Source organism: Bombyx mandarina, chromosome 04 (genome assembly GCF_030267445.1).
Source record: "Bombyx mandarina strain Sakado chromosome 04, ASM3026744v2".
Taxonomy (NCBI): Eukaryota; Metazoa; Arthropoda; class Insecta; order Lepidoptera; family Bombycidae; genus Bombyx; species Bombyx mandarina.
Genome location: NC_143211.1, coordinates 534,478 through 553,204, shown reverse-complemented (window position 1 = coordinate 553,204; position 18,727 = coordinate 534,478). Strand labels below are relative to the sequence as shown.

Below are 18,727 nucleotides of genomic sequence, written 5' to 3'. Positions count from 1 at the left end.
ATAAACTGCGTGATAGATAAGATAAACTGTATCTCAAAATATAACATCGACGGAATGCCTAAGCGTAGTCGAGTCCAAACGAACCCCGACAAACAAAACTACTTACTGGATAAAAAATATAATCATATTTCGGATTAAAAGATCTAAAACGTTTTTTATCAAGAAATAACTCCCGCGTCTGGTAAACAAAACACAAATTTAATAAAGTTTTTGCACCGTATTACTCATCAGCATTATATTTCATATGGCGAATATTTTATTCTGTTCACGGCTTCAGTACTAATAATAAGAAAGAAAAAATTTAGACAGATTTGTCTGCCACTAATATCCTATTCCCGGTCAATAGTCTACCAATAATCGTGGCGCTTGCAACACACCGAAATATCGAGAACTCAACAATGTGTTTAATAATCAAATCAAATCAAATCAAACTTTATTAGCTAAAACACGGTTTACAAAATTGTTGAGAGTTATTTTAGAGAACAGCGTATTTCTACCAGGTCAGCAGGCAAATATTGTTCAAAATTATTGACATTAAATTAATTAAAATATCAAACAACAAAATAAATTAATTGAATTAAGAGTTAATTATTTATGTCATAAAACGAAAACAAAGAACGGAAAGAAGCGAATTTAAAATTAACATAATGATTTATCTATACTAATATTATAAAGAGGAAAGATTTGTTTGTTTGTTTGTTTCGAATAGGCTCCGAAACTACTGGACCGATTTGAAAAATTCTTTTTCCATTAGAAGCCGACATTGTCCCTGATGAACATAGGCTACTTTTTTTTCATTTTTTTTTATTTTATTTTTTTGGTTTCATGTGTGTTTTAATGTTTCCGAAGCGAAGCGAGGGCGGGTCGCTAGTCATTCATAAAATCGTTAACTGTATAATAGCATCTTAAAGTTAATAACTTTTTCAAGCTATTTTTAAATAAAAATAATTTGTCTTTTTTATAGCATCAGGTAGCTTAAATAATATAATATAATAATAAAGTTTTCACCGAACAGACCATTTGTTCAATGGCCGCTCGAAACACCAGGTGGGCCTTGAGAACAATTACCGTCGTGATTACCCTAAATATTAAATGTGACGCAATTGGACCAATAAATTCCTAGACATTATTTACATTATAACGTGTAAATGAAATCTTCTCTATATTTATAGAACTAAAGTAATTCTCTACAACAATCTCTACTGTTGTTCATTGTTATTTGTATGTAAAATTTTAATTAAACAGCTGAGACCTTTAACAAGTAACTATACCGATAATACCGCGGCAATTGAGTTTATGACTTTCATTTCGTCTTTGTGTGTATTTTATATTATTAATTTATATGTATTATATTATAATTAATACACTACAATTGTATTAGATCAATGGTATATAGATATAGATGGTATATAGGTGGTTGTTAACAATAATAATGTTTAAGCTTTCTACTTAAGCTCAATTTCGTTAAAATTATATATAAACGTTTTTTTTTTAATAGGCCTGCCACATTTACCTTTTTGCCATTTATAAGTGTACTTTGAAATTTACACTCGTATTTAAAATAATAATGTTATGTAAATTAGATATTATGAATTGCCCCATAAAACAGTAAAGATATCCAGCGAACAGATATAACATTTATAGGGGTCATTGTGTTTAATCTGCGATAAGCCACCTTTAAGTTTCCGCCCCACTGGGCGCCAGATATTCGCTATGGCATCGTGCGTGAGAGTGACCGGTATAACCGTGGGAGTAGTGTTGGTAGTGGCTGTAGTAGTAGGTAGTATAACATGGGCAATTCTGGCCAGCAAAGGACCGTCGGCACCCAAGCTGAAAGAGCTGGATTGGTGGGAGAATACCATCATCTATCAGATCTATCCTAGATCATTTAAGGATAGCGATGGTGATGGAATTGGAGATTTGAAAGGTTGGTTAATTTCTTGTTTTTATTTTTTTATTTTTTTTATTGCTTCGATGGGTGGATTAGCTCACAGCCCACCTGGTGTTAAGTGGTTACTGGAGCCCATAGACATCTACAAGGTAAATGTGCCACCCACCTTGAGATATAAGTTCTAAGGTCTTAGTATAGTTACAACGGCTGTCCCACCCTTTAAACCGAAACGCATTGCTGCTTCACGGCAGAAATAGGTGGGATGGTGGCACCTACCCGTGCGGACTCACAAGAGGTCGTACCACCAGTACTGTTGCCCATATTTTTATTAATTCTGACCATAACGGGCGAGCGGCGAACGAGCTCACGATCCACTTACATATCAAAAAGTGAATACCACCGTCCACTTTGAAATTAATCTTGACACAAGTTTGTCTGACAGCTTGTCCACCATCAGCTGATAGTTTTAGCTTAATTTTCCCGCCTTATTCCAGGAATTACCAGTGAGCTAAATCACTTTGTGGATGCCGGGGTAGGAGCTATCTGGATGTCTCCCATCTTTCCCTCTCCTATGGTGGACTTTGGATATGACATCAGTGATTTCTACAATATACACTATGAATACGGAACGATGGCGGACTTTGATGAGCTGGTGGCCAGAGCTCATGAACTTGGTAAATAAATAGCCTAGTCTCTCTCATTTCTCCTTGATTGTCGATTTGTTTCAAAGCATATACTGGAGAAGTCATCAAATTCTTTAGGATCTATGTCTGCGTTTAGAAACTACACCTACTCAACATACATACTCACATTATAGATTTCGTTTAGGGCTCTACTTCAGTATCTCACAGCTCATCACCAGGGTTCAATGTAGAGAGAAAGTGCTACTACTCATATAAATAGATCTGCTCAGCAGTCCTAATAATCTAATTAAACTAATATTAAAAATCAAATTGGTGCACAATTTCATCGAAATGGTTTTAGGCATCGCGGTTTTACTAGACTACGTTCCAAACCACGCAAGTACCGAATCGGAATACTTCATCAAGTCTGAAGCTAGGGAGTCGGGGTTCGAAGATTTCTTTGTCTGGGCTGATCCCGTCCTGACGGAGCCAAACGATGTCAACTCTAGAACAGTTCCTTCGAACTGGGTAAGTCAATTTTATTTCATTTATGAGTTGAGTGAGTGAATGAGTTGATGAGTCAATAATATGCGTTAATAATAATACGAGGATATACCTTCGATAACGTAGCGATAACATATTGTTACTCCGGTAAGAGTAACGCCATCTATCGCCGAATAGTCAAACGAATATCGAAGGATCTAGTAGCACCTACAACGCTCGAGAAGTGTAACATCATCTATTGCCAGGTAGCGGAAACAACACTGGAAATGTGTGGAATATTCTAGATAATTCTAGGGATGAGGTATCGACTATAAAAGCGTTGCAGGGATGGCACGCAGTCAGTCAGTAATCGGAACTACTCGAAGCGAAACAGCGAACGGATCACCTGACGCGAAGCGGAAGAAGCGAATTGAGAGTTTTAAAGTGTTTGTTGAGTGTTTTAAGTGTTGAATACAGTTTTAAGTTATTTGGTGAAATTTTATTTATCCCGAACCCCTGCGCGTAACAATATTATATATAGGTGCGATCTTCAATTCAACCTATCCAGCTTAACAATATCCTAATGTCAAACGATTTCTTTTTGTGATAAATAATTAAAAGTTAATATTGTAATGTCAACGGCCGCGAATTTTATATAATAATTCAGCTTATTAGCTGAACGATTGTAACATTTTAGATCAGCCAATTCGGTGGAACTGTGTGGGAGTGGAGCGAGGCTCGCCAACAATATTACTTACACCAGTTTGCTATTGAACAAGCTGACTTCAACTTCCGCAATCCAGCAGTCAGAGAAGAGATGCTCAATATCCTGAAGTTCTGGTTTAATAAAGGAGTAGACGGGTTCCGTCTTGATGCACTACCTCATATGTTCGAGGCGAATCCTGATGACTTCGGAGGGGTGTATCCCAACGAGCCTCTCAGTGGAAACATGTTCTTGAATGAAACTCAGATTGGGTATACAACTCAAGAGTATATAAGAGATTTGATTGAGCTTTACGATGTAGTTTATGAGTGGAGGGAATTGCAGATAGCTATCAAAAAGACACCAATTCTAATACTAAGTGAGTAATAAAAGTAATAATATACTAATAAGTAATAAAAATCCTTTTTTCAAATAGGACGTATAGTACAAATACGAACTTTTACGAGTTGTAGAAAAAATATTTTTTCTCCTACCTACGCCGAAAGTTCGGATTTCCTCCCGCTGTACACGGAAGAAAGTGTAACTTTTCGTCCCTGGGTACAAGTGCGCATGCGCGTTAGTGTCTACGTCTGCTCTCACGCACCTAAAATTCTCCGCCATTATTGTGCTCGAAGAATTTGCAATATTGTATTTAGTGTAAAAATGAAATAAACAAAAGGCAATAAAATTTAATAGTGAAGTATTAAACAAAGATTAGAAAAATTAGTTGTAGTTTATTTAAAAATAAAAAAACAGTTAAATTATTTTTTTATAAGTATGTGGGGGCTTCACCCCTGGACCCCGGCTCGGTACTCCACGAACTTTCGGCCTGGTAGGAGAAAAAATAGTATGTGCACCGCGGGAAAAACATCTCATCGCGCGTGTTTGCCCATTTTACACGCGGGAGGTAATGTCCTACTTTTCTCCCTTGGTGCACAATGTATTATTGCCCTTGTAAGTAGACAAGCATACAGTCCGTCTGATGGTAAGTGGTTACCGTCGCTCTTGGACGTCAGCAATGTCGGGGGCACAGCCAAATCGCTGACCACTTCTGAGATATTAGCATTGATGGCCGTTGTATTTAACAGCACTAGTATATTAGCATACGTTATTAAAAGTAATCTCTCTTCAGGATATTGCTGGCAGAAGCATATTCCAACATCACCATGACAATGCTGTATTATGGTGATGAGCGTGGTCGTTTTGGAGCGCACTTCCCTTTCAACTTCGGCTTCATCACCAGTGTTGACGGCCGCTCCAACGCAAGAGACTTTGTTTATGTTATAAAGCAGTGGCTGGTCTACATGCCTCATGGGAACGTAGCTAATTGGGTGGTAAGTGTCTATAGCATCAACGTTTTGATCTGCTGAGTTAGTGATCCAATTGAAGCCTCGGTCCAACGTTTCAAGGCGGGATAATTTTATTATGATAACAAAAAGGTCAACAAAAAACTCGCCGCAAATTAATTACATATTATATGTTAATATGTGAAGCAAAAACTTTGTATCCCTTTTTACGAAATTTACGCGGACGGAGGAGTACGAAATTTTCCACACTTATAGAGAATACAGAGAAGAAGTGCACAATGCTAATATTTTTTTAAAATAATGCATAAAAGATACATTAAATCAATAAAGAAAACATTACACACACTACATACCATGTATTTGACCCACACACGCATGCATACTATTTATTGTCAATCTTTTGTTCTTAACGTCTGTTGTCAAATTGAAATTAAATATTGTTTGTCTTTGTTAATATTTTTTAAAGTGTAGTCTTGGCGAAATTTGTGATTATAGAAGTATAAAATACAATCATAATAGTGTACAAACTTACAATTCCAATTAATTATAGTCGAATTTCGACTACTGCGGGACCTCTAGTTATTATAGTTTCACCTGGTTCCAGCTAATAAATCTGAAAGTTGACTTACTAATTCCATTTCATAACTAACTCATAAAAAAATAGACCACGCAATCAAATCAATCATAATTGGTACATTTAAGGATTACTAAACATTTCATTTATCCACTCTTCAAATCGGAAGATCATAGCGTTCGGTAATATGCAACGGGATAGTAATACGAATCTATGGAAATTCAACTAGTTTTAATCACATACGTTAAATCCGCAGTTTGGTAACCACGACACAAACCGCATGCCGTCGAGATTCAGAACGAACATGGTTGATGGGCTCAATTCACTCAACTTGATGTTACCAGGAGTTGCTATCACGTACCAAGGTGAAGAGATAGGGATGAGAGACGGCTACGTTAGCTGGGAAGACACTGTGGATGTGGCAGCCCTCAATCAAGGAAACGCATCCACGTACTTGCTGTACTCAAGAGACCCAGCCAGAACTCCTTACCATTGGAATGGCTTGTCAAATGCAGGTTTTTCCAGTGGCTCCAGTACTTGGTTGCCGGTTGCTGAGGATTATCAAGAAATTAATCTAGCCAAACAGAAAGAAGATACTCGCAGTCACTTCAAGGTAATTTTTTAGTGATATAAATACAAATTCAAATGACAAGTTTGCACCTCTATCGAATCAGTTAGAAAAAAGGATGTAGAAAGACAGAAGTATAATTCAATTAGAAAAGAGATTAGTCTAAATTGCCTTCTACACGCATAGCTCATGACTGGGAGAGAAGTGCCCCACATTTAATAACCACTGAGCCTGTCCTTAAAGAGATATGCTAGAGCATATTCAACCCTAAGTTTCAGCCAAAAATACAGTACACAAGACTTTAAGACTTAAAGGATGGACTGGGGTAGACTTTGTATATTTATCTGATTTTTTTTTATTGTTTAGATGGGTGGACGAGCTCACGGTTCACTAAGTGGTTACCGGAGCCCATAGATATCTACAACGTAAATGCCGCCACCACCTTGCGATAAGAGTCCTAAGGTCTCAGTATAGTTACAACGGCTGCCCCACCCTTCAAACCTTTCGAATTTATTGATTGGAGCTGTGTTGTGTACAATCAATCAGGGCGAAATAACTTGTAATTAATTGGTACTTATCCACATCAAGCAGTACCTATAGCTCACATATTGAGTAAGAAAATTAATGTTTACGAAGTTGAGTCAATCTGACTTTAATGACGTCGATTACTTTTTCAGGTCTACCAGGCTCTAGCAAGTCTTCGTAAATCACCAGCCCTGTCATTCGGACAAGTCCATATCGAAGCCCTCAGTGAGAGTACCTTGGTTCTAGTTCGATACCTGGTTACTCACGAAGCGTACTCATTAGTTTTCAACGTAGGAACTGTAGAGGATACAGTGGATCTGGCCAGAGTCTCTATGCTGATTGAACCGATAACTGTTTATACTTCTAGTATCCACTCTGCAAGGATTTCCGGGTGAGTACTGAGTGAAATATGGTATATTTTTCCACAGCAGCAGGTTATCCGGCCTGGTCTAAGATGATTACTGGTCGAGCCGATGCCAGCGAATTTTTTGCAGACCTATTTTATTCAGTTATATAGCTTTAAGTTTCGTTTTAAAATAAGACCAATGTTATAAACTTTTTAAAGTTTCAAGATTCTAAAATTTAGTAATAGTCCATTTCAACATAACAAGGGATAGGCAGCGACTTGGCTATGTCCAATGAATTGCTGACGTCGATGAGCTTCGGTAACCGCTTACCATCAGGTAGGCTGATCGCTCGTCTCCCAAATATAACAAACAAATTTGAAATTTGGTTTAATTGTATCATATAATTAAAAAAAAAACCTTAAAAAAATGTAGCTTAATTTCAATTATCTGTCAACAATTACAGTTATTTCACGTACAACTTCAATTCGACTAAATAAATACTAAAAAACACCATAAAAATACAACACCTACAATTGACTAACACTATTTAGTATTAACAAAGCCGACAAACTAGTTGTACCTACCAACCAACCTAAGCACTCTTCAGAAGAAGCTCGTTCGAACATACCATATCATAGCACTATGGAATCACCGCATAGGGGACCGACCACATGATATATGTAGCTCATAATGATCTCTAACAATTCCTCGTCGAACCCGTCGACTCCGATGAAGAGTTCGACGTGCAAACTAGCCCATAGACACAACCCACTGAGTTTCTCGCCGGATCTTCTCAGTGGGTCGCGATTCTGATCCGGTGGTAGATTCAGCGAAGCACCGCTCTTGCTAGGGCTAGTGTTAGCAATTCTCTCAGGTTGAGCCCGTGAGCTCACCAACCAGTCCACGCGAAGTTGGAATAGCCGCGTTACCAACGATTAGGTAGGAAAAAAAATATCCAACAACCTACTATACTCATAGACGAATGAATACACGGTGAATTCAGTTAAATAAAGTCAACACTAGCGATGTATTTTAGATAAAAATATGAAGAGATCATCTCAAATAGTTCCTTGGAGTACTCAACGTAGAACACAAGAGTTTCCAAACGATTCGTGAGATCACTGTTATTAAAATTCCCTTCCTTTGTGGACTAAAATGAGACAGTATGTGAATTTAAATTTTCTCTGTTTCAGCGATGCTGTACCTATGGGGAGCTTGTCTTTACAGCCCGGTGAAGCAATAGTCATTAAATCAGCACCTTACAATAATTAATTTGCAACATTAATTATATGCGTGCATAAGACACCGAAACTTGAAAACCACTTAAGAAAAGATTGAATCCCCGACCTCATTGGATATATTATAAAGACCTACTAAGAAAACGAATTTTCGGGACGGTGTTACTAAGTCTAGAATTCAATTGTTATTGTATCTAAGTAAATCAAAATAAATTTAAGGAATAGACCAACCACGTTTCATCTTGTTGCTTTTCTAAATGTTGGATGAGAATCCTTGAATGCCTTCAAGGCAAGCAAGGTAAACACCAAGATTCAGTTAAATGCCGCGATATTGAAAAGCTTGCTTGATAATGTTATCTTCTGGCTTGCGTTACGTATACATTCCAGGTACCACGTTATTAACATCAATCCACTTCAACTGTTGTTATCACTTAAATCTTAGATTTTGAGGACTGCACAGGAATTGCCTGAGACTTCGACTCTAGGGATCTTTTGTTAATTTTATTTGAGTGCCTGGTGGTGAATGGTTGCCGTTGCTCAAGGAGGTCAGTAATGCCAGGGCCACAGCCAAGCCGTAGGTATTTTATCTACCAGTCAAGATGATTTAAAAGAGCTAGAGACTATACTAACTATACTGAGACCTTAGAACTTATATCTCAAGGTGGGTGGCGCGTTTACGTTGTTGTTGTCTATTGGCTCCAGTAACTACTTAACACCAGGTGAGCTGTAAGCTCGTCCACCCATTAAAGCAATAAAAAAAGAGTAAAAAATTACTGTATTTCCTTACTTTTTGGTTCTGTTTTTGTTCCTAATATATCTGCAAAATTTTGTCTGGGATATGCCACTATTGATTCCAATCCTTGCCAACCCTAAGCTGTTCTCAATGTAAGTTAATATCGGTCCTACTTATTTCTGACGCGAAGTAGTCATATGTTCCGGTTTTAGGTATGATTTTTTTTGGAATTTTATGTCCTGGTAACTAAGACCTTCAGGTCATGTCTTATTTTAATTTATATTATTATTTTTATGAAAAATGATAATATGGAGTGAAATGAAATGAGATGATATGGGATGAAATATAATCTCAGTAAAATGGTCGTCATTTACTAAGATTTTTTCAGTGGACTTTTTGGAGGATCCCGAGAAATTACGTCCACCAACTTTGTTTCATTTCCCACATTTGTGCACTTTCATAGATATTAAACAGTTAATAAATCACGGTTATTACACATTTAAACCTGAAGAAACACTAAATACACAAAATAAAACAAATCACACAATTTCACTCCTCGCGTTCCCGCCAAAAAGTCTTATAAGTATGATGCATTTAAAACATTAAATACAGCTCACAGTTCAAATCTCTGAAGGGGTGGCGACATTCAGGACGCTGTCTCGTGATATCAAACAACTTTACCCATTCAGTCAGGTCATGTGCGTATTGAATACTTCGAAAATTGTGAGATGGGGAAATTATTATTCATATATCACAAAAGAAACTCATAAATAGAAACTGGGGTATTTTTGTAAATGTTAGAGCAACGGAGGGCGGGTCGCGGTAAATACCTATTAGCGTGCAATCTATTGTACGTAATTCAAGTCTAAATTACACGTAATAAGACCGCCAATTGAATGACATCACATCCTGTGCAAATAGTGATGGCACTGTTGCTCTAATTATCTATTAATTCAATTCGTTTTACTTAAGTTTTTTTTTTAATGTTAAAAGAATTATTTAAGGAAATTTCGAATTATGCATTATAAGCTGTCACTTAGATTTAATATTCTTTTATGTTCAAAACGATTTGTGGATTATCTAAGCAATCACCTAAGTCCACATCTTACCCACAATACAGGGCGTAATTTTTACAACGAGTTTTCATTAAGCAAGATTAACTTTGACTACACTGTGCTATTCGTTAATAGTGGACATTGTTCCGGATCCTTTCGTTAGAGAAATTGGTATAAGCCATATAATAATCCCGTTATAGACGAAACACTCAAGAAGAATCGATTTCCCGGGCCAAAATACTTTTTATTGCTTATACGAACTAGCTCATGGCTCACCTGGAGTTAAGTGGTTACTAAAACCCATAGAAACCGACTTTGAGACATGAGTTTTAAATATCAGCCCCAAAGTCAGCTGCCCCTTCTTCAAACCAGAACGCATTATTGCTTCGCAGCAGAAATAGGTGGGGCAGTGGTACCTACTCGTGCAGGCTCACAAGACACCTTACCAGTAAATACACAAATAAAAGTATTAATGTGTTTGATTTTTATAATAACTTGTTATTCTTTATCCTGTAAGTCATTCGTGAATGCGATAAGTAGATATTTCATCAGAAAATATTGGTACCCGCCTGGGAGATTCGAACACCGGCTCAGTCGCATCGCTCGACTCTAATGCACCGAGAATCTTATCCTTGGCCATGACGACTTCAGATACTTATTGTTTCGAAAGGGAAACCCTTTTAGGGCACAAGAATCCTTTCCAGTTTTTTCAAACTGCAGCTTCTTTTATCATATAGTTAACAAGGTAATAAAATTATATTCAATTGCGTTAATTTCAATTCGGGATGGTATTGACATGTGATGAGACGAAATGAAAATGAGGTTGGTAAGAGAATGTTAGCTAATATGTAATATGGAATATGGAATATGTATATGTTGTAATATGGAAGGATATAGAGGAAGAGGTAGACCTAAGAAGGAATGGATGGATTGCGTGAAAGACGATATGGGTAAGAGGGGAGTGAGCGAAGAAATGGTATATGATAGAGGACTATGGAACGAGAAAACATGTTGCGCCGACCCCAGGTGACTGGGAGAAGGGTAGGATAATGATGATGCGTTAATTTCAATCAATTTTAATTTCTGATATCACGAATGCAGTCTTTGTATAAAAACTTTATGTATCAACAAAAAATATAACTAGTTTTATTTTCGGATATTGAAATAAAATAAATGAGAAGGCCCATCAATACATCACTAGCAATTAAAAGTTTAAGGTCAGCCTTAAAAATAATCAAACAGAATCCAGTTAGCATGTTGCTTGTGACACTGGTTATTTTAGCTGCACTGAATTGCACTCTAGGACAGGGAGGATGGTGGAAAAATGCTGTTTACTACAGAATCATGGTGGACTCCTTCAAAGACGGAGATGGAGATGGTCTGGGAGATCTTAAAGGTATGATTGATAAATATACGGAATCAAAACATGACTAGGCTTAATATGAGAGAGAGAGAGAGAGAGTATTCTTTATTGTACACCAACAAATAAATAAACAATGTGATACATTAAATACAAAAAAAGTACAATTGGCGATCTTATCGCTAAGAGCGATCTCTTCCAGACAACCACTAGGTGGACAAGAATTATTTGGAAGCGAATTACGCGCGGTGTACCAATCCAGTGAAACATACATACACACATGCATACATATATAAGCACATACACATACATATACATACACAAATATCATACATATATGTACATATATAAATATGCTAAATCATGTTTTGTTTCCGGATGACTACAGGATCTAAGACACAATAAATCTCGGTAAAATCTCGTAGATATTCATCGGGCATTTATATTTTATCATAATACTAGCTGTACCCGTCCGCTTCACTGGGCATTTAAAATTATTTCTCACCCCCATAAAGATTCTCATAATAAACGCCCCCGCAACTGGTGTAAGGAGTCCAACACTCATATAAATATTAGCCTATCCATTAAGTACAGGTATTTTCTACATGGATACCAAGTTTCAAGTCAATCGGATGCATGGTTCAGTAGTTATAACAGAACATCCGTAAAAACCACTGTATATTTATATATTAGTCTATATTACGTTCTCTTCGTCGTCGGAAGTCGCTTGTAATCACATAAAATAAATTATTGATTAAGTTTATTTTTTATTAAATTATTCTTGCAGGCGTGACAAAACAAATCAGTTACATACGTGCAATAGGTGCTGATGCCGTCATTATATCTCCTATTTCCTCTAGAAGTAAGGACTGCTCCGCTCCTGGAGTGATGGATCATACAGCTATAGATAATAGATACGGAGACATGGATGTCTTTAACGAGTTCTTACAAAAGGCAAAGAGACTCGGTAAGGGAACTTTGGTTTATTTGATGAAAGCGTTATTGTCAATCTTCCTAGGAATAGCAGTTAATTATTTATTTAGGTTATTACGCATTTCAGAAAAGTAGTTTAGTGAAGTCGAAATCTGTAAGTATATTTATAGATAAGATGATTAAGCCACCCACAGCAAAATTATTAAAATTTTCATTTAGAATATGACTACTAATATTGAAACAATTCGAGGATTAATTTTTTGCAACAACTATTTGTGTTTCTTTTAGAAAACTGAAAGGTCTTAGTAAGGTTTTTGTTATATTTAATAAAGACCTTACCATAATTCTTTCAGGAATATTATTATTAGTGATGGTGCACAATTTTGTTCTTCTGTAGCTTTTGTATTAATTGGTTGCAAGACGCAACACAAATTGGCTTTCATTCGGGTAACCTAAGCCTCATAGCATCGCAAGATATAGTCATCGCAGTGGGTCCTCGACGGTAGGAGTAATTAACAAACTTCACCGGTTGACCATTGCCACTCCAGTCTGTTTACAGAACTTAAAGTTGTAATAACTTTACCGCTGTCCACAATTAGTACTGCCTCGGAATGGTTCAGGTCTAGTGTTGACGGCGTCCCAGAATATGAAGATCACGTCGTCTGGAGACACGGAAACTACGATACATCTTCAGAAGTGAGTATTTTTAATGTATGGTGTCTCTTATCAACTAAGATGTAATCTACGAACTATTTTAATGAAATCAACACCATTTTGTACGACAAAACAAACCTAAGTTAACTAAAGCATAAATTATGGAACGGTTCTAAAAACATTTTATTACTGTTATTAAAACATTTAAAATGTACAAACACCTTTTTTAATAAAATAGCAAAGCGGTTAAAATAACATTACGAGTTTGTTTTCTTTATGACAAATTTATTAAATATTAGTACAGGCTTTTCAAGATATTTAAAATTACAGGATCAAAATATATCCTGGACATGGAACGAAAGACGAAACGCTTATTGGGGCGGTGCGAACAATGAGGCTTTGCTGAATCTCTGCTTAAGCAGTGTAGTTGCCATCCTATCTTCAGCACAATGCGCTTGGCTCCGACGTGGTATAGACGGAGTACTAATCAACCCAGATTACTTGCTAGACCAGAAATGTGGCGAAGACTTACTGAAGAAACTAGCTGCTGATTCTTTGAGTTGTAGACGCGGTGCTGGGTTGGACATGCCGTAAGAATATCTCAGCCTAGGCCAAATATAATTTAGTCTATTTTATAGAGATATCTTTAACATACATTTGTTACTGGTGGTAGAACCTCTTGTAAGTCTGCACGGGTAGGTACCACCACCCTACCTATTTCTGCCGTGAAGCAGTAATGCGTTTCGGTTTGAAGGGTGGGGCAGCCGTTGTAACTATACTGAGACCTTAGAACTTATATCTCAAGGTGGGTGGCGCATACTTAATACCAGGTGGGCTGTGACCTCGCCCACCCATCTAAGCAATAAAAAAATTTATTACGTTTTTCTTAATCTATGTACCTAAAATATTAAGCGTCTTACGTCTTCAGAGTTACACGGCGTCTCTCTGCCGTCGCGTCCGGTAACTACCCTCCTCACATTTAAAAAATAAAGCTATGTGTTCCGCATTCATTCGCCGTCTTTCTTACTTCCTAACACGACATCTCATAACTCTCTCCCTCAGTCATGCTCCATATCTGTCATTCATCCATACCGTTCCGTTCCGTTCCTACATACATATAAGTAGGCTTTTGGTTTATTCAGGTGTAGTTATAGGTATGACAGATTGGTATAAATAACTAATAACTACTGGGACCAATATTAACATTTCTTGACAAGTTTAGTGGAGATGCGATAGATCGGTTGACAATTCTCCTTTTTCGCAACGGTACCTGTTTCTATCAGAAATCAATCGGAGAAATGGGTTGCAAAATTTAAGTTTTGATGTCTATTGAGTCTGGTGAATGCTCAGTCACAAGGCTAGACGCTTTCACGTCTAATGCAAAGCGCCAATAAAATATAAGTTTTCATTAACATTACTTACTATACGGTTGAAGATTTTAAAGAGATTAAATCTTGATTACTGATATATAATTAACAAAACGTTTGAACAAATAAAGATTGAAAAACTTCATGCAACTAGGTCTGTACTTGAGGATTGTAAAATAGCCTAGCTAACTAGACTAGAAAATAGACTAGCCTAAACGCAAAAGGTTGCACTATGAATTACAAGAAAGCGTTCTTAAATACTTTGATTTTTTTTCAGCGTAATTTTAGTAGAGACTTCTCTGAACCCGCTAGAAGCAGCAAGGTATTATGGTAACCGAGGACCCGGGGCAAGCAGTATTGTAAGTGGAGCGATGACGGATGTAAGTCAACTGTCAACTACTAAAGTAGGCATAGACGTACAGTCAGCTCTACTGACTGCCGTAACGGATTCGGTGCCGACTTGGATGGTAAGTAGTTCTTTTATTAAACGAGTAGTTTTTCTAAGTATTTCCATTATATTTAGGCTAAAACAGCACTATAATTTTGGATTAAATGAAAGTAGCATTTAGCACAAAAGATCGCGAAAAACTTGAGTTTTTCTCCCATAAGACATTACGGTTTGAAGGGAAAGGCAGGGTTACAGTGATTTGAGTGAAATCGACGCTCGATCTATGACATCCATATAATCAGGCAGAAGCGTAAGTATTACTGAATCATTGCCATTAAAAAACCTATTTTTTCAGACATCAACAAGCAATGGAAACCATATTACCTCACGTATCGGAACCGACCTGGTCGACGCTGTCAATCTTTTAGCTTTAATGCTACCAGGAGCAACCCTCATACACCAAGGAGACGAACTGGGAGTAGCCGATACTATTCTGGAATGGGCAACTTCCACCAACTGTTGGCCCAACCAAGCGTCTCCTTCATTAACGCCTTTTCCTTGGGACGAATCAATCAGCGCTGGTTTTACAACAGGAGATCCCTGGCTTCCACTGCCTCCGAATTATAGATATGCTAATGCAAAGATGGAATTTAGTAATGAATTCAGTCACGCTGGGGTTTTGAAAGTGGCAGCCGCATTGAGAAAGTCCCCAGCAATGGGTCCGCACTCAGAAGTAAGCTATGTTACAACTAAGACACGTGACAACCTTATAGTACTATCTAAGCTATCAGAAACTAATATAGGTGTTAATAATTCCTGATAGTATGCAGCTTGAGAAATCGCAATAAAACAAAAAGGGTAACATCTCGTATGACAAGTAGATAAGCCTAATCCTGAAAATAATTCGCTTTTTTTCTGTTATATGATTGTTTATGACTACTTTCATAAATACGCTTGATAAAACAATTAAATAACTTGATTTGTGACGGAAGTTTCCTGATATAGGTATTGCGGAAAAGCAGAAAAGCCGTTGTTGTGGTTTCCACAGGACACATGTTTTTCAAACTATTATTTAAGAGTAATATTTGACACCATTGAAATGCCAACTCACAGTACACCCGGCACTAAATGCTCATTTGGCCCTAACTACCTGCAGAAAAGAACGTACGCTTATTTATGTTTTACTATGGCCGTTTTACTCTTCAAATCGCAAGACGGCTTTGCTACAGAAATGAATAGAATGGTCATAATTATGCAGCAGACTGGTAGTACGGCCACGATCCCGATATGTTGGTACTTTGTAATACTCAGGGAACGTTGCTATCCATTCTCCGGTGTATCCCTTAGCTAGCTTTTAGGACACTAACGCGACGAGATCGGGTGACGCTCGTCCATACCGATACCACACAGTAAAAACATTGAAAACAGTGTTTGGTCAAGACTTTATTTTTCATTTATACAGAAATATAAAACTTCACATTTTAGATTAAACGGTTGAATGGTGCATTAGCTGTGCTGAGGTGGGGAGGTCAAGGAACTCTGCTCGTGATCTCCAATCTAGACCGCGACCAAACCGAAGTGCAGCCATCTATGATTCCTGGCCTTCCAACCGAAATGACTGTCGCCATCAGCTCTGCTGGGTCGAGACTATCAACAGGGGCTCACGTGGCACTGGAGAGATCTGTGTCGTTAGCTCCTGGTGAGACGATACTCCTAATTGGAGGACCAAGACATTGCGGAGGACCTGGTCCGGTCGACAAGATCACTAACAAATTAACCGAAGGCTGGCAGAAAATTAATAAATATTTCAGCAATTTATAAAACTAACATTTACTTTAAATAAATATTTGTTTAATATGCTAAATCAGTTTGTAACATATTTACTGGCGTATACGGGTGGAACCTCAAGATGAACTTAGTAGTTGTGGTGTCTATGGGCTCCCGTAGCTTCCGGATGCCGTGAATCGTTCTTAGATGAGAGCTTCTAACCTATTTCGTCCTTCAAACAAGTTTGGAAAATAATCCTCGCACTTGATTGCAACTTAGTGTCCCTCACATTACAGGCGTTTCTATAGGCTATAGACGTTTCTCTATCAGCAAGTCAGTTCATTTAATGACAACAATTTGATAAAACTTCCCAACCACATTAACCCAAATAGAACTGCAATCAAAAGTTTGAACTCCGCGACTGATACCGCCCGATAAGCTAATATTATAACTGATGTAATCTCATAATTTCAAAGTAATTTGTAATATTTTAGGTAGAAACCAGACCGTAAAATTCTTAGAGCACAGCAGCAGTGTAGCACAGATTTAAAACTAAGAGGTTTACTTTTGTTTTTGAATCTTTATTCATTACAAACATTTACTGGGAAAGTTCATTTGTTGACACATTAACAACTGTTTTAATCTTTATTACATTCTGTCTTTTTGTTAACAATTAAATATAAAATTGACTAGAGGTTTAATCTTTTTATTAAATGCTTTAGTGACCTACAATTGGATTGCATATTAGAGCTGTATTGCATAAGTTGGTATTACGTGATATTTACGAGTACAATATTCGTATACATCGTCCTGTGTATTCTTGTCCCGATGCCGCTGTGTTGAGGTTTGATGGAGGAGACTGCGGACTTACAATACAACTGAGACTCATGTCTCTAGGTAGCGTTCACATTGTTCCCCTTCGAATCAGATAACCACCAAATATCAGGTGGTTTAAATTTTGCAATCAATACGAGTAATATCAGTATTAGAGCAATGAAAATTAGCTTTGTGGTCTGGGCAGACAATCAACATCCTATGTAAATTCGGATGCTCTTCTACACCAATGAAATATTTAAATCACGATTCGGAGTGACTTAGGCTCAATTCTTTTTTTTATTGCTTAGATGGGTGGACGAGCTCCCGGTCCACCTAGTTTTAAGTGATTGCCGGAGCCCACAGACATCTACAACGTAAATGCCGCCACCCACTTTGAGATATGAGTTCTGAGATCTCAGTATAGTTGCAACGGCTGCTCCACCATTCAAGCCGAAACGCATTACCGCTTTACGGCAGAAATAGGCAGAGTGGTGGCACCCTACAGACTCACAACAGGTCCTACAACCAGTAACAATATTCTCCGATAAGGTCGGACAATATTTGACTGCAATACTTTGTTCGGGTATTAATCGTAGCCTAAAGGTTAAGATATCGGGTCCATTCGTATGTGCCAGACTGTGCCAGTTTTCGAAACTCGCACACTGATATCAATTTGTCTAATGAAATACGTATTTAGCATATGAAGTTGTTCACGAATTTCTTCCATTCTGGAGGAACAACATCGTGAAATAAACAAATTAAACCTACGAAAGTTATAATTTGCTTAATTACTGGTGGTCGGGCGTCTTCCGATCCTGCACGGGTGGGTACCGCTACCTTACTACCAATACCTTATTTTTGATGTGAAGCAGTAATAGGCATTCAGGCCTAAAGCCGTTCTAGTATTGGAACCTACTAAACTCATGTCTGTTATGTGTTTGGTGGCATTTTCGTCGTTGATGTACTAATATGGGCTCCAGTAACCACTTGATACTAGGTGTGACACTAAGCTAAAGAAGAAGAAAAAATCAGAAAACTTATATATGATCGGGATATCTGAAACAGCAATTCCTACTCCTTACCGTCCCTCCATATCCTCCTAGTAACCTCAAATAGTTTTGTTTTATTTATATATTGGATAGAGTGATGGTCGTTTCTAGTGGCCCATTGGCTTTAACGTTACCTGTCGCGTTGTACAGTTTCCGGTACCCGGTCAGCATTTAACCACAAAAGAATTACTGAACCATACGATCCAGATTCGTTTCCCGGTAAGAGCCAAAGCTTCCGTCAATATATATTCAGGATTTGAATGTGTTGCTTTTTTGCTTTTTTCGGTAGCGATAACGCAGAAGAAAGTCTATGGGAAGGCATGGTAGACATAGAGTGAAGAAGACG

The 18,727-nt window shown here is 37.6% G+C and overlaps 3 protein-coding genes across 3 annotated transcripts in view; 2 read left to right on the top strand and 1 right to left on the bottom strand.

Annotated features, from left to right (window-relative positions):
• loaf (low-density lipoprotein receptor domain containing lost and found) overlaps positions 1-18,727 on the bottom strand; it is a 77,545-nt gene that overhangs the window by 58,241 nt on the left and 577 nt on the right.
• On the top strand, positions 637-8,489 carry LOC114249499 (maltase A1). The gene is given in 9 exon segments (XM_028183101.2): positions 637-1,927; positions 2,386-2,565; positions 2,876-3,042; positions 3,695-4,037; positions 4,040-4,079; positions 4,833-5,034; positions 5,838-6,194; positions 6,827-7,065; positions 8,215-8,489. Coding segments are annotated over 9 exon segments (1,821 nt in total). The 5' UTR covers positions 637-1,713; the 3' UTR covers positions 8,294-8,489.
• Positions 11,270-17,210, top strand: LOC114249500 (maltase A3). Its single transcript, XM_028183102.2, has 7 exons — positions 11,270-11,443; positions 12,195-12,374; positions 12,900-13,036; positions 13,325-13,584; positions 14,639-14,828; positions 15,105-15,482; positions 16,235-17,210. Exons 1-7 carry the CDS (start codon positions 11,302-11,304, stop codon positions 16,568-16,570), a joined length of 1,623 nt encoding a protein of 540 aa, XP_028038903.2. The 5' UTR covers positions 11,270-11,301; the 3' UTR covers positions 16,571-17,210.